This window comes from Megalops cyprinoides, chromosome 2 (assembly GCF_013368585.1).
Source record: "Megalops cyprinoides isolate fMegCyp1 chromosome 2, fMegCyp1.pri, whole genome shotgun sequence".
In the NCBI taxonomy this organism is placed as follows: Eukaryota; Metazoa; Chordata; class Actinopteri; order Elopiformes; family Megalopidae; genus Megalops; species Megalops cyprinoides.
The window spans coordinates 55,868,608-55,891,934 of NC_050584.1; the positions used below are offsets into that span (position 1 = coordinate 55,868,608).

Sequence of the window (23,327 nt, forward strand, 5' to 3'; positions counted from 1 at the left end):
ATTGTGAGGTATTTGTCTTTTGACATTTTGCCATGAATTAAACCTGTTTCCCTGCTAAGGGGCCGTAGAAGCACTCGGAGTCCAATTAGAAGACCTCAGAAACCCATTAGTACAAATATTTTTGGTAGAGAACACTGGATGTGAATCACATATTTCATGATCAAATTATATCTTCTGTGTTTGTTTATCTGAAAACCACAGATAAAGTACTAAAGATAATATTTTGACAATATGCAAGTAAGTGGATCAAACTAGTAGATAAGCATGTCAACATAAATTATAGAGGGAAGGGCTCAGTTCTCTGTAGTCATCAAATGGTCTGTTGTCTCATTCAGATTCAGAACAAGTGCCGTCACGGCACAGAGTGAAAGTGAGAGAAAGTGAATGACACAAACTGTCACATTGCATGCAGACATGAGGTTACTGAAATCCTCATACTGTATAATATCTACCGCCTGGAGCTATTGAATGACTTTGATTTGTCTTTCTCCCCTTTCATTCAAATTCCAGCTTGATTAATCATATGCAATCACACAACATGTGTGTTTAAACAGGTCAGGAAGCTTTGTGGGTATCAGGTAACTATGACACAAAGGAAATAGAAATGGGTGTGTCTGAAACTGAAAACAGACTTAAAGCCGAGCAGTAAATCATCAGATAAGCTCGTGAGATACACTTGTGTTTTTGTGCAGTCTTTTTTTTAGTTTGAGAATACAGTGTAGGCCCAACATCTAGCTGACAGAACTATAGCATACAAAGGGATCAAACATGGTGTTTCCCAATACACTAAAGCCCTTGAAAGATAATACTTTTAGTATATGTTGTTCACTAGAGTTTGCTATTCAAAATTCTCTTTTAAAATCCACTAAGACAATTGGCCTTTTGCCAAAAAGGTTTCAGATTTTTACAATCTTTTTCATCAATTTTCTAAAACCAGTTTTCTATATAATGGTTTATTGGCTTAAAAAAGGAGCAAATGCCGTTTGTATTTTCGGTTCAAGTGACAGAAACAATACTCTGATGTGAATAACATGTGAATAACGGCTAACTAAAACACCAAGTTCACAACACGTTCATAGGACCCAATAAAAATGAATTGAGGACCAACTGCGCCATCTAGTGCTTCAGTATATATATACACCGATGAGCAAAAACATTATGACAAAACAGCGCCGCCAAAACAGCGCCGACCCGCCGAGGCATGGACTCTACAAGACCCCTGAAGGTGTCCTGTGGTATCTGGCACCAAAACATTAGCAGCAAGTCCTGTAAGTTGTGAGGTGGAGCCTCCATGGCTTGGACTTGTTGGTCCAGCACATCCCACAGATGCTCAATCGGATTGAGATCTGGAGAATTTGGAGGCCAGGGCAACACCTTGAACACTTCATCATGTTCCTCAAAACCATTCTCCAGCAATGTGTGCAGTGTGGCAGGGCACATTATCCTGCTAAAAGAGGCCATTGGGGAATACCATGGCCATGAAGGGGTGTACCTGGTCTGCCACAATGTTTAGGTAGGTGGCACGTGTCAAATTGACGTCCACATGATTGGCCGGACCCAGAGTTTCCCAGCAGAACATTGCCCAGAGCATCACACTCCCTCCCCCAGCTTGTCATCTTCCCACAGTGCATCCTGGTGCCATCAGTTCCCCAGGTAAGCGGCATGGCCATCCACGTGATCTAAAGGAAAACAGGACTCATCGGACCAAGCGACCTTCTTCCACTGCTCCAAGGTCCAGTTCCCACGCTCGCATTCCCATTGTATGCGCTTTCGACGGTGGACAGGGGTCATCATGGGCACTCTGACCGGTCTGCGGCTACGCAGCCCCATACACAGCAGGGTGCGATGCACTGTGTGTTGTGACACATTCCTCCCATAACCATCATTAAAATTTTCTGTGACTCAGTAGACCTTCCATCGGTTCGGACCAGACGGGATAGCCTTGTTTGAGATGTTAGAGATTTTGTTAAAAATGTTAGAGCTAAGAAATAAAATACATGTATCAGTATGCATTCATATGTGACAGCACAAATGGGGCCTGCACTGGGCCATGTGGGTTACTGAGGTGCTGTTACCTCTTTGGCTGCAGGTGTGTTGATGTGAATATGGATTCAACAGTGTATGGCTCCCTTCAACTGCACAGTGCATATGGTGTAATGCAAAAGAGAATCCATAGGCTATAGCAGATATACGATGGACTTTTGATAGCAATAAAGAATATATATAGTACATCTCAAAAAAGTATTAGCTTTGATATTTTATACAATATGACAATATGAAACCGTTCAGATTTGATGTTGCTTAATTACTCTCATTTTAGTTCCCTTGGTATGCTTGGCATTCCCTTGATAAGCAGGAGGACAGAGTCAGCTAGGCCTGCCTAACTGAAGATGTAAAACCATTCAACCATAAAACACAAAACTATAATCTGTCGTAACGAATGCTATCATTTCTGTTCATCATTGGGGAGGCAGCTACCCTCGGAATACCTCTGGACATGGGCATAAATTACCGGGGGGGGGGGGGGGGGGGTTGTAAACACCCCCCCCCCCCCCCCAAAAAAAAAAAAATCATATTTATGGAGACCTCAACAACCCCCCCCCCCCCCCCCCCCCCCCCATGTTCAACCCAAAGTTACGCCCTTGCCTCTGGACATACCGTTTTTTTTTTTTTTTCAAAAATATTACACAAAACTCAGTTGTTTGGCATACAGTACTTGATGGCACCATGTAGCAAAATTAAAATCACATCCACTAAAAGTGTAGAAATCATATCAAATCATCACTTGATCAACTTTAGTCTCCCAGCGTGAACACATTTTTGCAAATCAGCCCGGGTGCTTTTTCAGTAAATATCTTTTTCAGTAAAAAATCTTCAGCAAATGTCTTCTCAACTTCGCTCATAGACACCGTGACGATGAAAGTCTCCGCATGCCTTTTGTTTATGTTACTACAGTATCTATAGTACGCAGACGTGAGCGGAGCGCAGTCTCTTGTCTTAACTACACACGAGGGCCAATCCAGGTCGTCGCAGCGGAGGTTCAGCTCCCCAGCCTGTGTTACACTACGGAAGTGGGCCATCCAAAGGTTGGCGCTATCCCCCGGTTCAAATCGCAAGCAGGGTGAAAGATGGCGGCAGTCATACAGCAGATCCTGGAGCGGTCTGAGATAAGTAAACTGCCGAAAGCCGTTCAAAACAAACTCGAGAAGTTCTTCTCCGACCAGCAATCCGAAGTAGATTCTCTCAAATCGTACCATGAACGTTTTAAAGTGGACAGTGGTAAGTTGTAACGTAAAAGCATTTGTTTTTGATGATTTGCATGGGGTGCAACACTTAGCTAACTACACTAGCTAGATACGAGGCTAGCTTTGTAGCTTGCAAGTTTATGAGCTGGGTTATAATAGCTAGCTAGAAGGCTGCGTACTATGTGATCTGCATTAATCGCTGGCGCTTCTGCTAACTGACCAGATATAAGCGTAATATATTTCTTCTGAAATACGTGTATTGAAACTGCGTGCTCGGGAAGATGGCCTAGCTAGTTGAGTTCCGACAAGCAGGCTATGACACAGCTAGCTACAATTAGCTAACAAGCTACTGTTTGTGTGCTGGACGCATCTTTTAATAACCCGGTAACTGGGTAACACCACTTATTTATAATGAAGCGGTGTCTTTTTGCCGGCGTAAACTTACCGAAACAGTGTCACTTCTCAGCCCTTAGCTTTCTGTTGTGTTCCGCAGTGAAATGGTAGTTAGCTGATGTTAATGGCTCACAGATCTGTCGTGGCTAGCTAATAGTGTCAGCAACATGTAGTCATATTCACTTGTAACAGGTCGGTGTTTGAGCCATTTATTTAAACATGGATATATTTCATTACCTTCTGTCTTGTTTCAGAATTCAGTTTATCCGTATTGGTGATCTAGTTGGTCTCACATGTTAGCTAGGTATGCTGATGAGCCAGCACAAGCCATCATGTTGGTCGGCTACCTAGCTATATGGTGGCGGGCACGTTGTCGGTAATGTGTTAAGTAGTGTTCAAGTTCACGAATATACTCACGTAGAATGTCAGTGCATCAACGAGTATTTTGCCTAACGTTACATTTTCCCATTGCCGGGATCCCGTTCTGTTCTTTAATTAACCACAACCTTGTCTAACAACATCAGAGCAACAATACTTCGAGATTGAGAAGCGTCTGGCACAGAGTCAGGAGCAGCTTGTGTCCCAAACTCAGGAGCACCACAAGCTCAAAGAGGAGTTTGCCACGCTCAGTAAGTGAACGGACAATCTGCTTACTGCCGTGAATGCAGCCGAGTGGAAATTATATCACTCTCAGTGCAGACCGTTGTTGACAAACCATGTTGTCTGTGCAGGTGAAGAATTGAAGATTGTAAAAGAACAGAACAAAGAACACGAAGCATCCAAAGACAGGTTCTCTTCTGAACAGGTGAAAACATTCTGTCAGTCTATCAGTTTATGCAGTAGTGGTTCTACACTGTTAAATAATGTCATATGGAATAATAACTGTGTTAGCACTGAACAAGCGTCTTATTATAATATTCTTCCTTAAACTTTTTTCGGCTTTAGAGTGAACTCTCCAAGGCTAAATATGAGCTTGAGGTGGAAAAGCGGGAGCTGGTGCGTACGCTTGAGAAGCGATCCCAAGAAGTGGAGCATCTTAACGGTATGGACATTTATTTGCTTTGGCACTCATACAGCCATACAGACTCAGACATACATTCCTCGTCCCATTAAGGAAAACCAAAACATCAGTTTGAAACAACTTAATGTCATCATTAGCATGATATGTACACAGTGAATGTATCTGTCTGTATACCTGAGCTAATACCACAGTACAGCCACGCTACTTTGCTCAATGTGTTAAATAGCTTATTGGTGCTTTGGTGGTTCCATTTAAAATTCTCACAGAGGACCTGAAACGCCTCAGCGACAAACTTGTTGAGACCAACGCAGGGAAGATGGAACTCCAGCTAAAACTGGATGAGCTACAGTCCTCAGAGGTTTCCATCAAGGTGAGGAGCATTCCCCTCTCTCCCTTGACAGAAGGATCACAGATCCCAGTGTGGTGTTGCAGATGTTGCTGTTTCATTATGCCCACCAATTCACATGGTTGTAATGGCGTTCCAGTACAGGGAGAAGAGAATGGAGCAGGAAAAGGAGCTCCTGCAGAACCAGATCACTTGGCTGAACGCCGAGCTGAAAACCAAAAGCGAGGAGCTGCTCTCCCTCTCCAGAGAAAAGGGCAATGAGATCCTGGAGCTCAAATGTAACCTGGAGAACAAGAATGAAGAGGTAACATAGAAAGTGGTGCAGGCTCTCCGTTGGACTTGCTTGTTTCACAGATTTTGAAAACGTTTTCCTATGAGGGAAGCCATAGACAGTGTTATTTACATTGTGGTCTGTTCTTGTGCAGTTGACCAGGCTCCAGGATCAAGTGACCAGCCTCAAGACATCTAATGAGCACCTCCAGAAGCAAACAGAGGACTTTATAAACAAATTGAAGGAGGTAATTTAGTTTGGCTTTCCCTGTCGTGACTTGCCTTTAAATTTGAAATTTCAGATACCTAACATTTTGTTTGTTTTCATAAGGCAAAAGAGCAGCACGCCAGTATGGAGGAGAAGTTCCGCAATGAACTGAATGCCCACGTTAAGCTGTCCAACTTGTACAAGGTAAGAAGAACTTATGCACGCAGGGGTTTTGTGGCGTGTGTGGAGGCTGTAGAACTTAGCTGGGGGGTTAAAGTAAAACATGAAGGGGCACTCTGATTAGCCAGTGCAGCCGTTTAAAAGTTCAGGCCTTGTTGTCCGGTGCTTGCAGGGTGCAGCTGCGGACTCTGAGTCCAAGAGCGAGGAGCTGAGTCGTGCTGTTGAGGAGCTCCACAAGCTGCTGAAGGAGGCAGGAGAAGGTGAGGGACGCTCGCCCTTCCAGACTAATTCTCTGCACATGAACCCTGTTAAAGGAGAGCTTGCATTTGAATTCAAATTTAATAAATTTTAGGATGTGTGTTATGTACATAAATGTAGTGAGCATTTCAGATCGTGGCCCTTTAAGCCAAAAATCCACTCCTCCTTTTCTAATCGACACGACAAGCTGACTTCGCTATCAGAGTTCTCCATTAAAATGGTCATCGACAGAATCATTGTCATTTTCAAACAGGTTGTGAACGCGTGTAAACAGTAAACACATGGTTATGTCACAACCTGAATGTTCATTAACGTTTTTCTGAAGCGGGTTAGAATCTGAAAGGATGGGATAGCTGGTCCATCACTGTTTGCTAACGATTTTTTCCTTGCTCTCAAAGCCAACAAAGCAACAGAGGCAAGACTGCTGGAAATGAAGGAATCCAAGGACCAGGTGGAAGCAGAGCTGAAGGACAAGATTAGTAGCTTGGAAAAAGAGCTAGAAAATGCCAATGTGCTACTCTCCGATACCAAGCGCAGAGGTGAGAAATTCATTATAAATGAGTTATTATTCATGTATGTAATTATTTCGCAGAGGTCCCTATCCAGGGAGACTTACAAGATTAATATGTAGAATAAGCAAGTAAAGTATTTCCTGGTGCATACAAAAGGCAAAACAAATGTGTTCAGAGATATTTTATGCAGTGTCTTCATGATAAATTCTTTAGTACTTTGCCCAGCAGAACAGGTGGTGACTTGAACTTTAGTGGATTGATGGTGTTTTTCAGGAATAGATGTCCTTTCAGAAGACCAGCTGACCACCATGTCCCCGACTGCAGCAGCTGTAGCAAAGATTGTTAAGCCTGGCATGAAGCTAACGGAGGTATGAAATCAAGTCATCATCACAACTCTGTAGCCTCAATAACGGCATGATATATGAAGGAAGCTTGACTGTTTTTTTGACGCGCTCCATCAGGGTACATTGGTGGGTATGGTTGAACCCCTGTGATGGGGTGTAATTGACACTCTTTCCTTGTGCCCCTATGTTTTAGCTCTACAGTGCGTATGTGGAGACGCAGGACCAGCTGCAGATGGAACGAATGGAGAACAAGCGAGTGAACAAGTACCTGGACGAGATCGTGCAGGAGGTGGAGGCCAAGGCGCCCCTGCTGAAGCGCCAGCGCGATGAGTTTGAGCGCATGCAGAAGTCCGTGGCCAGCCTGTCCACCAAGCTGGAACAAGCCATGAAGGTGGGAGGAAGCTTATCGGTCGATCTACAAGGAGAGTGTGGTACACATGGGGCGTTTTTAATAATGTTACCTTATTGCTGTTCCAGGAAATTCATCGCCTGCAGAAGGAAACGGACGAGGCCAACCAGCGCTCCTCTGTCCTGGAGAGGGACAATCAGAGATTTGAGCTGCAGCTTGCTGACATGTCTCAACAGGTGTGCTAAAACTATGTCCTGTATAAAAAATATAAGTATCACTGGTTCACGAAGCTGGGTTTTGTCGTATTGGGAAAGTGACTTGAACCGCTTGCCATAGGTCCGCGTTCTGCTAATCGAGCTGGAGGAGGCCCGTGGGAACCATGTGATCCGAGATGATGAGGACGTTAGCTCCGCTGACATCACTAGCACCTCTGACGTCATCTCTCAATGCCTGGTCACCTTCCGCAGTGTGGAAGAGCTGCAACAGCAGAACCAGCGCCTCCTAGTGGCCCTGAGGGAGTTGGGCGAGGCCCAAGAAAAGGAGGAGATGGAAGCTGCATCTTCAAGGTGCCATATTCAGTCTGCTCTGTTTCTCCTATAGGCTGCTTTTTTCCTGATAGTAATGCATGTTTATAGAGAGTTTATATTTAGCAGGCAAAACCAGGACCTGTTTGAATTCAGTAATTTGATTCAGAAACAATTTAAGGCATTTTAGCACGTAACTAAAGTCCTGAATGAAACAACCAGTATAGATGATGCCAAACATCTCATTTGCTACTTTTTGTCTGCGCTTGAATAAAACTAATCAGGTGCATCCCTGAAGTAGGCTTGCTGGCATTAGGGAGTGAGCGTGCCAGGTAGTAGTATACCTTAAAGAAGCTTGACTGTGTTAGAGCTTCTTTTCGTGACTGTATCTGGATGGCTGCTGCAGTGCTGGAGAGTATCTCCTGTCCCTGCAGGAAGACGGAGCTGGAGCTGAGTCTGGACAAGGTGCAGAGCGAGCTGGAGCAGCTGCGGGAGCAGCGCAACCACCAGATGCAGCTGACCGAGTCCATCGTGCGGCAGAGGGACATGTACCGCATCCTGCTGGCCCAGACCACCGGGGTCAGCTTCCCTGTGCAAGGTGGGCCGGCCCTCTGCTGCGTTCTGACGCAACGAGGAGGACCTCTGACATTCAGTTTCAGACCAGAGGGGCGAGAAGAAAGGGTGAAATGAACAGCTAATGGTTCAGTTACTGTATTAGTGCCAGTGTGAGGTGAAGTTCTTAGCCATCGAAGTTGGCAGTGTATTGGCACTGAGGTGGTAGGTCTATGCATGAGATGGATGAGACGGAAAAGAATGGCTCTTTTATAGCAGTGTTGCAGTATCAGCTCTTTACAGATTATGCACAATGTCATCCTGCTACTGATATTTCATAAATTCTGTAATGCATTATGTGCCTTACTAAAAAGGCACCCAGGACCTAGGTGTAGTAGTTGGTAATGTAAAAAATTCGCTTCATCATACGGTTCACGCTTCCTAGGTGCAACCCCAGAGGAGTTCTCCCTGACCTCCACCCCTCGCCGGTCACCAGCAGTCACTCCCACCACAGCCACACCTGTGCAGGTTGCTGTAACAGAGTCCACAGAGGCTGTCGAGGCCAAGGCTGCTCTCAAACAGGTGAGGACAGCTCTCGGACAAATAATGTGAAGTCTTCTCGGAATGGAAGTGCGTTTTTGTTGGCAAGCATGCCACTAGAGGGCAGTATTCAACTTCTGATAAGATTTTTCTTTCAGGTTTGTCCCTTCTTCGTCTTTAGTTTTGCTTTGAAAATTAAGTCTCATCAACCTTGAGTTATATTGAATGAATATTGTCAATGATTACCAGCAATAGAAATAGCTATAAGTCACTTCATCTTGGTGAGAGTTTGCTCTGAATAGGCAGTGTGTTGGTATACAATCTGTTGTGCTGTTGCTTTAGCTCCAAGAGGTGTTCACCACATACAAGAAGGAAAAAGCTGAGAATGACAAGATTCTCAATGAACAAAATGAGAAGCTGCAGGAACAGGTGTCTGAACTCCGCTCCCAGAACACCAAGATATCCACTCAGCTGGAGTTTGCCTCTAAACGGTAAGCTAACAATGCATAGAGGATCTCTCTGCCTGGTAGTACATTGTTTATAGCTGTGAGATGTTATAATGTGTGAGTTTGTTGGAACAGACTTAAAACCACCTGTGTCAATATTTCCCATCTCATTTGTTTTTTTTGTGGTCCCTTTAGCTGCTGGATTTTAAAACATCTTTGCCATTTAGATAGTACCTCAATTGGAAAACCAGGTCTGGGATCACACATATCAGTCTGTAAATGTGGTATTTCATTTCCTGTGTGTGTTTCAGGTATGAGATGCTTCAGGACAATGTGGAAGGATACCGACGCGAGATCGCCTCACTGCGTGAAAAGAGCCAGAAAATGACAGCCACCACCCAGAAACAGGAGCAGATCATCCACACCATGACCCAGGACCTGCAGGCAGCCAACGAACGACTCGCCATGGCTGAGGTAGGAGAGGGCGCTTGGGTGTTTTGTGTGTGTGTGTGTGTGTGTGTGTGTGTGTGTGTGTGTGTGTGTTTGTTTGTTTGTTTGTTTGTTTGTGTGAGAGCCGCCACTCTCTCACTGCACGAGCTTATGCAGCGCATGGTCTCCCTCAGGCCCGCACTGAGAACCTGAGGAAGGAGAGGGACATGCTGAAGATGGTGGAGACCAGGCTGAGCCAGGAGAAGGAGTCCATCCTGGCCGAGCAGCGAGGGCAGAACCTGCTCCTCACCAACCTCAAGTCCATCCAGGTACATGTGAGAGGAGCACAGCCTTTAAAACGGCCTTGGAAAACCACTCATTGGTACATGGGCCCTGATGTGTAGCACCTCCCTCCCTCTTTCGTGCGATAGGTCACCCTGGAGCGCGCCGAAACCGACACCAGGCAGCGCCTCAACAACCAGATCGAGAAGCAGGAGCGAGAGATCAGCCAGCTGCAGAAGAAGCTGGAGCACGAGGTGGAGCAGAGGCACGTGCTGAGCCGCAACCAAGACGTAAGCACCTGCTCCCCTCTCTCTCAGAGCGGCCCTACTCGCGCAGCAAGGCCCCTGTAACCTGTAACCCCCCGTTCTGTATCATTGACATTCCAGCTGCAGCTGATGGATGCTAAGAAGCAGCTGGAGGCCCAGAGCGCCATGCACCAGAAGACCAAGGAGCTCCTGAACGCCGCCCAGCAGGAGATCAGCACTCTCCGGCAGCAGCTCAGTAGCTCTGAGAATCGTCTCACCCCGTTGTCGTCGCCGGGAGCGATCCTCAGAGGTGTGGGTTGCCGAGGCTGTGGAGTTCTGCATGGAGCACGTCACTGAAACTGCGTATCGCGCTTATCCCTGATTTCAGTTACAGAATGGAGAAGTTTGTTTTGTAACGCTACATGTGTTTGATTTCAAACCCAGAGGGCTGGTCAGCGTTCAGTTAGTCTAGGCCAGCCTTTTTATGTTTAAAATATGTGTCCCACTTCTTTTGCTTGAGAAGAAACATGTAAATTCTGTCTCATTTGGTTGTTTGATTTTCCATATGTAAGTGGAGGTCAAGCCCTACAACAGAGTTGAAATTGTAAACAGGGTGGGTGTTTAATGTTTTCAGGGGAATGAGGCAATTAAAAGTTACATTCAAGCCTGTGGTTTTGAAATACAACGCCATCTTGACTGTTATGTTACTTATACAGTAAAATTTAACGCAGGATATGGTTTTTGGGCAGCCCTAACAGATGTGCCCTCTCTGTGGTTTGCGACTCCTGTTTGTGTAACTGCCAGGGCTGCGTGGGTCGGACCAGGACGTGGAGGAACTGCACGGCCGCCTCAGGCAGGCCGAGGAGCAGGCCGGGGAGCTGAGGGAGCGGCTGAAGACCACCGCCACCAACATGGAGCAGTACAGGGCCATGGTGCTCAGCCTGGAGGAGTCCCTCAGCAAGGAGAAGCAGGTCAGACCAACCTGCATGCCGCAGTGCTTGTAGAAGTGTGCAAATGGCCCAGCACCTGCCTCTGCCGCTGCCCACCGGCTGTTACAGGTTGTCACCGTGTTGAGGTCTGTCCTCGTTCTCTCTGAAGGTGACGGAACAGGCTCGCTCCACCATCGAGAACCGGCTGAAGGAGGCCGAAGAGTACCACAAGCAGCTGGAGAAGAAGCTCTTGGATGCTGAGAAGGAGAAGCAGGGCCTGCAGGAGGAGAAACGCACCGCGGTCGTGAACATAGAGCAGCAGGTACCGCAGGATCAACAGTCTTCTCAGCAGCACAGATGGATGTCAGACCATGGATGTCTTCTTTGAACATTGCCTAGAAGTCAGAAATATACAGCAGAATACAGTGTCAGTTATACCTGTCTATTTCAACTCATATGGACAATTACTTTACAGATAGCTCATTTTGATATTTATCTTATAGATTCCTAAGACATATGTATTAATATATCTCCTTTAAGCACAGAGAAATGCAGTGTAGTGAGTTATTGTACTTTGTTAAGCCGTACAGAGTAAGCCTTGTCCAACTGAAAGTGAGTCCGTTGTTCGTGCACCTCTGAGCTATGCCCCATCAGAGCTGAAGCTGGAAATCTTTCTCCTCCCGACAGGTGAGCGAGCTGAAGAAGAGCCTGAGCAGCTTGCAGGCGGAGCTCCAGGAAGCCCTGCAGCGGGCGACGGTGGCAGCGGCCCACGAGCAGCAGGCCATCGAGGACAGCCAGCAGCAGGTGAGGAGTGCGCACATCCACGAGAGAACCGCACCCACCCAGCACAGCTGCTCTCCACAACCCCGCTAACATTAGGGATGGTAACGTCACCCCACGTTAGAGAGAGGCAGCCAGAGTGCCGGTGTTTCTACCAAGTGTTTCTGTTTTTTTTGTTTTCCCTGAGCTCTTCACATAATTGGATTAATTATCATGCTCAATTGATTCAGGTCACCAAGTTCTTGGGGTGCCCAGCATTTCACCGAGTGCACACAGTCACCTGCATACGCCGTAATAATTGCCCCAATTATGTTATTTACAAGGTGAAACAAAAACAAAGTCTTCTGTGCTCCAGGGCCAAGACTGCCCCACACAAAAATAAGAGAACAACCATAACCCATTAATGATGAGTGGAATGATATAATGGGCCAGCTGCAGGCGCTGCCATTGTGACGGTTGTCCCGGCGGTCTGTTTCAGGCGAAGATGGCTGCAGAGGCCCAGAATAAGTACGAGCGGGAGCTGATGCTGCACGCCGCCGACGTGGAGGCCCTCCAGGCGGCCAAGAAGCAGGTGCTGCAGGTGTTCCAGATGCGAGCGCAGCTGGAGGAGAGGGCGCAGAGGGCCAGCGCGCAGCTGCTGGAGGCCCGCGTGTCCTGGGAGGAGCAGGAGAGGATGCTGAAGGTGAGCAGCCCGCGCTTAGAGGCCCGGTCTGGGAGGTCTGGGCTGGTTTTCGCTGGCTCCCCCACTCACCTCTTTCTGACCCTTTCTCTCTTTCCCAGGAGGAAGTGTCCAAGCTGCTGTCCCGCACGGAGGACCTGCAGAAGCAGAACGGCCTGCTCCATGAGCAGATCGAGAACATGAGCAACAAGATGGTGGCGTCTGTCCAGCAGGCCGCACAGGACAGCCCCCTCAACATCTCCCTGACTGAGGAAGGGAAGTCCCAGGAGCAGCTCCTGGAGATCCTCAGGTAACCTGACCTCTTTCTCTGTCATTTCTCTCTCTCTCTCATTCCTCCTCTGACTGCCTCTCCCCTGTTTCTCTTCTAGCTTAGACAAGCAGATTGCCTGGCTTATCTCATACAGGATATTTGACACTCAGTCTCAGTGCACCTGAATGTCTCCCTGACTCACCTGGCTGTGGAAATGTTCGTCGTGTGCAGGTTCGTGCGGCAGGAGAAGGAGATTGCAGAGACCAGGTTCGAGGTGGCTCAGGTGGAGAGCCTGCGTCACAGGCAGAGGGTGGAGCACCTGGAGAGGGAGCTGAGGGATCTGCAGGACAGTCTGAACGCAGAGCGGGAGAAAGTGCAGGTGAGGCTGCAGAGAAATATTACATTACAGTCATTACGTTACATACAGTAATGCGAGTACCATTATATCTCAATCTGAACTGAACAACAAAGGAGTTCTGATGTTAGATGATTGGAGATTAAAAGGAGTGCTATCTTCAGCCAGGACAGTCAGTTCAGGGCCCTTGGGGTCTCATTTCTTACTTGTAACCATTTGCGGGGCAGGTGACGGCGAAGACCTTGGCACAGCATGACGAGCTGATGAAGAAGACGGAGACCATGAACGTGCTGGTGGAGACCAACAAGATGCTTCGAGAGGAGAGAGAGAGACTGGAGCAGGAGCTGCAGCAGACGCAGGCCAAGGCACGTACTCGCACACAGAGGGCTCACCGTGTGGGGAAATACCAGGCCCACTGCAGTCACCTCCCGCAGCAGTCAAAATCGGACACAGACATATATAGATACATGATCTGAGTTGTGCTTAAGCACTGGGGTTCATGTTATGCCCTATCGTGTCTGTGTTAAGTCTTACATGATGATGAGGACGTGCTGTCAGTCTGAATCCTGGTATCCTTGGAAGCAGCTCAGATCTGTGAGGGTTTCCATGCTGATGCTTGCTGTGGGCTGTGACCGGCAGGTGAGCAAGCTGGAGGCGGACATCATGCCCCTGCAGGAGTCGAATGCGGAGCTGAGCGAGAAGAGCGGCATGCTGCAGGCCGAGAAGAAGCTGCTGGAGGAGGACATCAAGCGCTGGAAAGCCAGGACTCAGGTCAGAGCCCCGCTGCGGTGTATAGGATTTATTCACGAACGTGTATTTGCTCTTCTGCATTTTTACCGTTTCATCATGAAGCACTGGGAAAGAAGTATGTTTTCCAGAGACAAAAAAAATCAGACAGAGCCAGCTGGAAAGCGCTTAAAAATTGATCCAAGAAAAAGGCAGGCAATAGAACCTCCAGCAAAACGGTTTATAATTGAAAACTCAGAATGACGGTTATATTCATTTACGTATTTATTCGAGATCCTGTGGCCAAGTGCTTGTGTGCCTAAGATTAATGTGGGGTTTGTTGTGTCTTGGCAGCACCTGGTGAGTCAGCAGAAAGACACTGATCCAGAGGAATACAAGAAGCTGCACTCTGAGAAGGAGGCCCATCTGAAGCGCATCCAGCAGCTGACTGAGGAGACGGGCAGGATGAAGGCTGAGATTGCTAGGTAAGTGCCTGCCCTGGGTTCTGCTACTGAGTGCCTGCCCTGTGGCCTGCTCATTTTCTGGGGGAGCCGGCGGTAAATATCTTAACTTTTCCCACCTCAAAACAGGAGCAACGCTTCTGCAACGACCATGCAGAGCCAGCTGCACAACCTGCGGGAGAACCTGGGCAAGGTGACCACTGAAAGGGACAACCTGAAGAAGGAGCTGGAGGTCAAAGTCCTGGACATCCAGGAGAAGGTGAAGACCATCACACAGGTCAAGAAGATTGGCCGCCGATACAAAACCCAGTATGAGGAGCTCAAGGTCCAGCATGACAAGGTGAGGTGACACAGTGCCCTGCCATGGGCAGAAACCGCAATAGCTTTCAGCCTCATCCTTTAAGCTACTCAAACCCATTCACTTACTCTGAGGATTGGTGGGCCTGAATTTGTTGTTGTGGGGACACATCTTACAGCTGGTCGCTGAAGCCGCTGCCAAGCCATCCCAGGAGCAGGAAGCTCAGCAGGCTTCAGTCCAAGAGATCCAGACCCTGAAGGACACTCTGAGTCAAGCAGAGACCAAGACCAGAGAGCTGGAGGCCCAAGTGGAGAACTTGCTGAAGGTGAGAGAGCCTTCTTGGAGCAGTTGTGGGCTTATCTCATGGAACCAAAAAAAAGCATCCGTGTTTTATGTGTGTGTAGTGGATTTTCTATTTGTTTCTCCTCTCTTCTTGTACCTGAGAACATCCACACAACAGTTTTACTAGTATTAAACCTATTCATGTATAAAAGTCTAACAGAAACCAGACAAAATAAGACACTCTGTGGACAGAATGGGTTTCTGTGCCTGCATGCCATATCTGCTGGTGAGTGACAGCGAGGCTGACTGTGTCCTGTCTGCTCAGACGGTGGGCGAGCGCGAGGCCGAGGCCAGGGGCTTCCAGGAGCAGGTGAGCAAGCTGCAGCCGGAGCTGGCCCGCCTCAGGCAGGAGCTGCAGGAGAAGTCCGTGCAGGAGGAGCAGCTGCGGCAGCAGATGGCCGAGAAGGAGGATAAGACCAAGAAGGCCTTCCTGGGGGCCAAGCAGAAGCTCAACCAGCTCGTCAGTGAGTAGCGTAGCGCTCGGCCCTCACTAGTGTGGCTGTGCGGGTCACAGACATTGTCGTTCGTAACCCGAACCCCTGGCTGTGGCGCAGGTGCGAAGGAGCAGCTGGCGAAGGAGAACGAGGAGCTGAAGCAGCAGCGGGAGGAGCTGGAGGTGCGCATGGGGGCCCTGAAGTCGCAGTACGAGGGGCGTATTTGCAGGCAGGAGCGCGAGCTGCGGGACCTCCGGGAGCAGCAGGAGAGGCACAGCGAGCAGCGCGACGAGCCCCCCGAGCAGGGGCCCAGCAAGGTAGGGGGCGAGGCCAGGGTGTCCACTGTGTACACATTACATTATGTTACATTGCGTTACATTCATGTGGCAGACGTTCATATTCAAAGTGACTTTCAGCACAGAAGAACATAAGTGTATCCATTCAGATTGAATGAGCGACATTCAGACCAGGCTCACAACACTCCTAGGTCAGTGAGTGTTAGCGTAACACTGTTCAGACCCTACCACAATTTAATTTGTGCAACCTGGCTAGACAAGGAAAGCCAAGTATACTACCATACATAACTCACTAGATCACAGAATCCAAAACACAAACACTAAACATAAAATACAGCAAGTAATACAAGTAGCAGGTGTTAGGGGGTGGGAACTGATGTAGTCTGAAGAGGTGGGTCTTCAGTCTGCGTGGGAAAATGGCCAGTGATTCCGCTGTCCTGACCCCTGTGGGACGTGTATAGCCGGGGAGAGGAGCGACCCCATCAGGGTGGGACAGTCAGTTGCCCGAACCTGGCGGTGAACAGACGCACAGTGGTGATCGATCATGCAGGGTTTACACCAGCTTCTGACCCCACAGGTGCAGGAGCAGCAGAGACCAGCGGAGCAGAGGCAGATCACACTGAAGACCACCCCAGCCGCTGACAGAGGGAGGTAGGACGATGGAGGGGGGCACGGCATGAATTCACACGTGACTGTGATGTTTAAATGTCTTCCGTCATGTGATTTGAGTGTTGTCTTCACTTAGCGTTGCACGGTGATGATTGAAATGACTCCCCTCTGTCCACGACAGTGCCAGCACTTCAGAGACACCAACGGCTAACATAAAGCCAACTCCCCTGGTGGCGACCCCCAGCAAACCCCCTGCCATCCCTGGGAACAAGCCTACACCCAGGGCCAGCATCCGGCCCATGATCACGCCAGCCACCATCACTACGCCCACACCAACGGCCACGGTCATGCCCACCACCCAGGTGGAGACACAGGAAGGTGAGCTGAGTATGGAATGTAAGTTCTGTCTGCTTTATGGTGATTCACTTCAGAGACTTAAGATAGCATTGACAGTCAGGAATTTCCTGAGGGATCTTTCTCTAAACTCATTTCAAATGGAGCTGCCTTTTTCATTCTCATTTCTTCTTGTGAGGGTCTTAGTCAACGTCTGCACGCTTTGCTGGAATGCAGTTACTACGTTGCTGTAATTTACCGGAACATGACATCACTTTGCCGTTTTTTTCCCTTCGCCTGAACCCCCAGCCATGCAGTCCTCGGAGGGGCCCGTGGAGCATGTGACCGTTTTCGGCAGCGCCAGCGGCTCCGTGCGCTCCACCAGCCCCAACGTCCAGACCACGCTGTCGCAGCCGATCCTGACCCTGCAGCAGCAGACCCAGGCCACGGCCTTCGTGCAGCCCACCCAGCAGAGCCTGCCCCCTGTGGAGCCGACCAGCCAGGAGCCGACCCCCAGCGTGATGGAGGCCGTGCCCAGCGCCCAGATGGAGAGGCCCTCCACTTCCACTGCAGTATTTGGTACAGGTGGGTCCAGTTCCTCACTCTCTACACCATGGTTTCATGCCAGGCTCAGAAACTGGGCCATTGGCAAGCTGTACTGTTTACATAACTTCTCATTACTGTCAGGAGTAATTTAGCAAGTGTTGTGGCAAGACCCCAAAGAAATCATTTCCCAAGTGGATTTACATTGTGGGTTTGATTCTGCCCAGTGTAGGCAGTGGGGGTTCTGTGAAGTGTTGGAGGCACAGGACTAACTGTGGGGCCTTGCAGTTTCAGCCACCCCAGGCACGTCCGTTCCCAAGAGGCCCCGCGACGAAGAGCAGGAGAGCTCCACAGACAACACCGAGACGACGCAGGAGGAACCCGGCGAGCCGCCCATTCCCAAGAAGCTCCGCATCATCCAGAGGGTGGGCCCGGAGGTGAGCGCCGCGCCCTTAATCTTTCTCACACGCACTGTTCGAGCTCAAAGGCTGCTTTCACGCAAGGTGTGCTGTGACGTGGTGTATGGTTGCTGCACTAGCCGCACATGGTTGTGGGACTGTGTCTCACATGTCTGCCTTGCCCTGCCTGATGGTGGTGACATCACCATTCCTTCCTACAGGAGGAAGTGGTAGCCGATGACAGCACTGACGCTGAGATTGAGGTCCCTGGAGAGAGCCAGGAGGCCCCAGACGCTTCCCAGGTGAGACCTGCTCTGAAGGGTCTGTGACGTTTGGAGCCATGTCTGATAGTGGTGCTGTAACAGGCGCTGAACAGTCTGTCTGTCTGCACATCTGTGTGGCTCTAGGTGTCTGTGGAAGAGGAGGACCCTGTGCTGGAGGATGGGGAGGGGGAGGGGCTATCCCAGTTCGTCCCCTTGGAGGAGAGCATGACTGAGCAGCCTGAGGAGCAGCAGCATGATGTCATTGTCATCGGCACAGACAGCGAGAGTGAGGAGGAAGAAGAGGAAGTGGACCAGGTACGCCTCATCTGAAACATTAAGTGTTATATCACATTCATTTAGCGTATGCTCTTATCCAGAGCGATTTCTGGCACAGTAGAACATAAGTATATCCATTCAAGTCGAATGAGTAACAGTGTCAGACCAGGCTAACAACACTCCCAGACCAGTGAGTGTGAGCATAACACTATTCAAACCCCACCACAAGTTAACTTATGCAACCTGACTAGACAAGGGAAGCCAAGTATACTACCATACATCAGTCACTAGATCACAGAATCCAAAATGTATAACAATACTACACATAAAATAAACAGCAAGTACTACAGGTGTAAGTATACAGACATAGCAATGCTGTAGTGTAAGTAAGAACATGCTGGCTCATTGAATTGTAGTATGTTTCCTGAATAATAAATATTTCCTGTTATTTCCAGAGGGATCTCCAGCTGGTCATTAAATATCTTTTGAAATGTTTCCCTGCAGGAGTACGAAGAGGAAGAGGAGGAGGAGGAGGAAGACGACGATGAGGAGGATGAGGACGAAGATGACGACGTTGGGATGGGCGACGAGGGAGAGGAAAGCAACGAGGGGAGCGGGAGCGGGGACGGCAACGAGCCGTACGAAGGAGACGACACGGAGGTGAGCCACATCCCCCACGATCCCCGGAGCCAGCAACGCCTACGCCTACGCCCACGCCGCGACCGGGCCAGCCGCTGCGCTCCGCCACACCCCGCAATGTGGATTCAATTAATCAGCGTCTCAGCAGGCGTATAGCGTTCTGGTGATGACTTTATGTTAGCGCCACGGAGCTGCGAACAAAGCGGCGACGTGGCTTTGTGATCGCAGCTGTCTCTCGGAGATTTTACTAGACCTCTGGGGGAATGCCCTTCACACATGTCTGCCTCCCTGTTTATCTGGAGGCTTCTGCTTCGAGGGATGGGAAATGAATCATGAGCTCAGACCTAGCGCGTTGTTTCCAGGGCAGGATGCTGAAACGTAGCGTTTGTTCCGCGACGTGCCGGTTAGTCACATGGCTTCTGTTTCACCCTCCAGGGAGCTGAGGCCACCGACCCAGGCACTGAGAATGAGGAGAGCCTGGGAGCCACTGACTCCAACCAGAGGCTGGCCGACTCCCAGATCCCCAGCTGTAAGACCCAAACTGTCTGTTAACGCGTAAACTCTACCTATGAGCTGTGAACTCTGAACCAATTAACAATGAGTACTCTGTCCTCTCGCTGCTAAAAACAAACATGTGATAAGCGTATAAGCATATTATAAGCTTTACGTCTCCTGGTCCTTCGTGTTCAGTAAGTAGTCGTCTTAATCCCCTGTTGTCCCCCCGTCATTACAGGTGAGGGGAGCAGTAGCACCACCGAGTCCTTTTCTGCTGAACCCCCAAGAGAACAGCAGGCAAGCACCAGCTCTGCTGACCGCCAAGCCCCCCGCCCGCCACAGTCGCCTCGGAGACCACCACACCCACTTCCCCCTCGTCTCAACATCCACCCCCCACCGGCCCAGGAGCTGGGACCACCTGCCCAGGTGCAGGTATGCACGCCTCCCAGTGTGCAGTGTGCTTTAACTGCCCCCGCCCCCACCACCACCCTCTACATTATTACATTACATTACGTAATTGTCATTTAGCAGGTGTTCTCATCCAGCGCGACTTGCATAGGTTACTCTGTGTTATCCATTTATACAGCTGGATAGTTACGAAGGCAATTCTGGGTTAAGTACCTTGCCCAAGGGTAGAGCAGCAGTCCCTGAGTGGGGAATTGAACCAGCAAGCTTTCAGTTTCCAGCCCTGCTCCTTACCACTACATCACACTGCTGCCTCTTATCTTTGCGCAGTAAGCTTGCAACAGACACATTGTAGTCTTTGTAATTCTCCAGTGTTGAAAATCAGATCAGTTTAATCAGATGATATGTGCACCAAATATCTGTCAGATTGCTGTACACATATCTTAGCTTGGATGTTTCTGGCTGCCTGCTGCTGTCTGTCGGGGGGGCCTGTGTTGAGCCACTGTGTTCCTGTCCCCACAGCGCATTCCCATCCGCCGGCAGTCGGTGGGCCGCGGGCTGCAGCTCACCCCAGGGATCGGCAGCAGCATGGTGAGTGTCTCCCCCCCCTCCGGCTGGTCTCATCTGTCTCTGACAGCCGAGGCTGAGAGAGTCCCCCCCTGCTCATCTCCGCTTTCGTGTCACGCAGCAACACTTCTTCGATGACGATGACAGGATGGTCCCCAGCACCCCCACGCTAGTTGTGCCTCATCGCACCGACGGGTTCGCAGAAGCCATCCAGTGAGTATCGTTATCTAGACGGTGTCCTTCTTTGCTGAGAACCTTTATGGTGTAGATACTTGTTAAGTGTGTTAAATGTTTAAATGTAACCTCCCTGGTGGTGGACACACTCAGGCCCACGAATGTGGTCAGGTCGGTGCTTTACCCATGTCTCTACTGTTGTACCATTGCTGGTTCTGACCCATTGGCCTCTGTTTTTTTGTGCGCTCAGCTCGCCCCAGGTGGCCGGAGTTTCACGGTTCCGGTTCGGCCCGCCTGAAGACATGGCACAGACAAGCTCCTCCCACTCAGACCTGGGACAGCTGGCGTCTCATGGAAGTACATTGTGTTTCTCTCTTAACGCTTAATGGCGGAAGGCGTAATTGTCACTTGCATATTCTTAGCATGTTGACTTCTGAATATATCCACAGCAGCTGTTCTGGCTGGATCGTTAAAGCCAAATTTGAAATGCCAGTACACTGTTTTTGGAAACATGGACTTGCGCTCTTTAATGAACCGTGCACAGCCTCCAAGGTGTAATTTGTAACTGTTTCCAGTTTGGAGATGTAATTTTGAACAGTGTCTGTAATTGTGATGGAAGTCGCTCTGGAGAAGAGCGTCTGCGAAATGCACGTAATGTAATGTAATTTGTTGTACAGGTCTGGGAATGTACGAAAGTCCCCTGTTCCTGTCAGCACACGAAGAGGAGTCTGGTGGACGCAGTGTTCCCACCACTCCCCTGCAGGTTGCTGCCCCAGGTACGCCGTGGTACATCTCACTCGTACTCCTTTGGAATACGTTTTAATAACTGCTCGTGTTGTTATGCTTTGTTCCTTCAACATCATGACTGTTTGATGGATTCTGTGTAAAAGTTGAAGTCTATTACAGAGAAAGTGTTAAACGTTCCTTTGTAGCTCATGGTATTATTGGGGACTGGGAGAAACAAGACCATTATCTTTTTGTCCTCTTTCACAGCTGGTTTGTGCTTTTTTTTTTCGCTTTGTTTGTGTTGGCCCAAAAGTGGCCCTCTGACAGCGCTGGTGTGTGACTGTGAGGTGAAGCATCACTGTGTTTGTCTCTGTCAGTGTCTGTCTTTACTGAGACCCACCCATCGGACGTGCCAGAGAATGCCTCCCAGTCGGTTCCCATGGTGACCACGTCCACACCGGGCCTGTCTGCTCCTGGGGACCCCAGCCCCGGAGACGAGAGAGACGAGGTGTTCATGGAGGCAGAAAACGAAGGGTACGGTATCAGTTCAACGCAGCAGCTGTGTTTGTGTGGACAACAGAATTGAAAGCAGACTGGAAATCTGAGGCATGTCACAGAGGAAACGCAGCCATGCTGGATTGTAGCATGGTAGTTGGATGCAAGGCCTTGAAATGAAAGCCAGATTTCTGCCAGATGTTGGGGTGTTGGGCCATAGGGAAGTGTTATGCCTTCTGGGCTCAACAGGACCAATTACCTATTGAAGTGATTAGGAACACTGCTGAAGGAGGTGTAAAAATGAAAACCCTGACTTTTCAAAGTGGTAACCTAACCAGGTGTATTGCTGCACTGATGTGTGAAGTGGCTCTCCCATCACCATCATTTAGTGGATAAACTTATCTAAAGCAACATAGATTACACATAGATTACAGTTTTATCCATTTTTACAGCTGGATATTTACTGAGACAGTTGTGGGTTAAATACCTTGCCCAAGGATACAACAGTAATGCCTCAACAGAGAATCAAACCACCAACCTGCTCCTTTCCCCAACACCACACTGCTGATCCCCTTGGTGATCATTAATCCCCAAGTACTCTGATTGAATAAGTGTAAATAAATGAAATGGAAATATGGCACGTATGTGTTTTTTTTCTTTGGTCAGGACCAGTGTTGAGGCCTCCCTGGAGCCAGAGAGCCAGGCAGAGATGGAGGAGCCGGCCCAGCCTTCGGACGAAGCAACCCTGAGCTCGACCAGCCAGGACCCGTCCTCCAGCTCCACTGGTACGCCAGCAGTCCTCAGTGCGAGAGGGGCGCAGTGTATCTGACTCAGTCTGGATCCATGCTTAACTTCACATCTGCTTTGTTCAAACATATATTTCCATAGAATGCTGTTGAATTTAGCCATGTTTTCCCCAGGTTTAACAGGTGCTTGGTTTATTTTTTAAAACGCCACCTTACAGGTGTTCTCCACCAGTTAGAAATCGGGCTGCAGGTTCTCAGGTTAAATGGGGATGTGCAAAGTAAAAAACAGTGGTGATGTGATTGTGAGTGATGTCATGTCAGTTCTTGGATTCAGCAGCAGTTTAACATCCCTGGTTAACACATCTGCCCCGTCAGAAATGCCCAGCAGTCAGCCCAAACCGCTGAGGCCCGGACCCAACCGCCAGCTGCAGCGCTGGAACGAGAGCAGGGGGAGGCACATCAAGAGAGGTGAGACCCCCACGCAGTGGACCACTCTGGCACTCAGTGAGGGCACATCCTGACACACACCACTTAGACAGAATCAAACTTTAATGTACATTCCAAAAAAAAAATAACAAGTGTTAGAAAATAAACATTACAAAGCAGCGTGTTAATTTAACTGATTCCTGTCTGGATTATTGTTAATTTTTTTACTGGCACTGTATACAATGTATGATTCTACATGACAGGGTTTTAAGGGATCATTCGCAGGTTCAAAGGCAGATTGAATATCACCGTGGTTTGACAGTTATTGTCCCGCTAAACAGGGTGTTGCCATTGTTCCCACAGGTGTGATGGGAGTAAGAGGCCGCTTTTCCAGGTGAAGCAGGAGTCATTGACCATCAACTCCGTGCCGCCATACCCCAAGGCTTCTGTTTTTTTAAGTTTCTGAGGTATTGAAATCTGCCTAAATGCGCTTTAAATGTTCGCTTGCGTGTGTGTATTGGGAGGGGGGGGGGGTTGT

At 49.0% G+C, this 23,327-nt stretch overlaps 1 protein-coding gene across 2 annotated transcripts; it reads left to right on the plus strand.

Moving 5' to 3' along the window:
* Positions 1–3,127: 3,127 nt before the first annotated feature.
* tprb (translocated promoter region b, nuclear basket protein) lies at positions 3,128–23,305 on the plus strand. Of its 2 annotated transcripts, none has more exons than XM_036522766.1 (50): positions 3,128–3,279; positions 4,163–4,267; positions 4,370–4,443; positions 4,584–4,680; positions 4,926–5,029; positions 5,145–5,309; positions 5,431–5,523; positions 5,607–5,687; positions 5,836–5,923; positions 6,320–6,460; positions 6,707–6,801; positions 6,971–7,168; positions 7,255–7,362; positions 7,463–7,692; positions 8,085–8,248; positions 8,648–8,784; positions 9,085–9,233; positions 9,500–9,662; positions 9,812–9,946; positions 10,049–10,189; positions 10,286–10,454; positions 10,949–11,115; positions 11,243–11,395; positions 11,761–11,877; positions 12,332–12,535; positions 12,634–12,821; positions 13,014–13,161; positions 13,365–13,502; positions 13,777–13,908; positions 14,218–14,348; positions 14,454–14,664; positions 14,801–14,947; positions 15,230–15,428; positions 15,519–15,715; positions 16,272–16,345; positions 16,485–16,681; positions 16,946–17,221; positions 17,468–17,616; positions 17,799–17,879; positions 17,985–18,155; positions 18,621–18,776; positions 19,191–19,284; positions 19,489–19,682; positions 20,178–20,246; positions 20,344–20,435; positions 20,647–20,753; positions 21,074–21,172; positions 21,500–21,656; positions 22,284–22,402; positions 22,739–23,305. In XM_036522766.1, the coding sequence occupies exons 1-50, from the start codon at positions 3,129–3,131 to the stop codon at positions 22,882–22,884; spliced, it is 7,101 nt and encodes a 2,366-aa protein (XP_036378659.1). In that variant the 5' UTR covers position 3,128; the 3' UTR covers positions 22,885–23,305. The 2 variants fall into 2 exon arrangements, with proteins under 2 accessions (XP_036378659.1, XP_036378661.1); XM_036522768.1 differs by having other exon boundaries at positions 20,647–20,750.
* The last annotated feature ends 22 nt before the right edge of the window (positions 23,306–23,327 follow it).

Bases quoted from the DNA above. Each gene is read 5' to 3' on its own strand.
- tprb (XM_036522766.1), top strand. From the start codon at position 3,129: ATGGCGGCAGTCATACAGCAGATCCTGGAGCGGTCTGAGATAAGTAAA. The intron at 4,268-4,369 runs GTAAGTGAACGG...TTGTCTGTGCAG, and splicing joins AGAGGAGTTTGCCACGCTCA to GTGAAGAATTGAAGATTGTA. The intron at 20,436-20,646 runs GTGAGTATCGTT...TTGTGCGCTCAG, and splicing joins GGGTTCGCAGAAGCCATCCA to CTCGCCCCAGGTGGCCGGAG.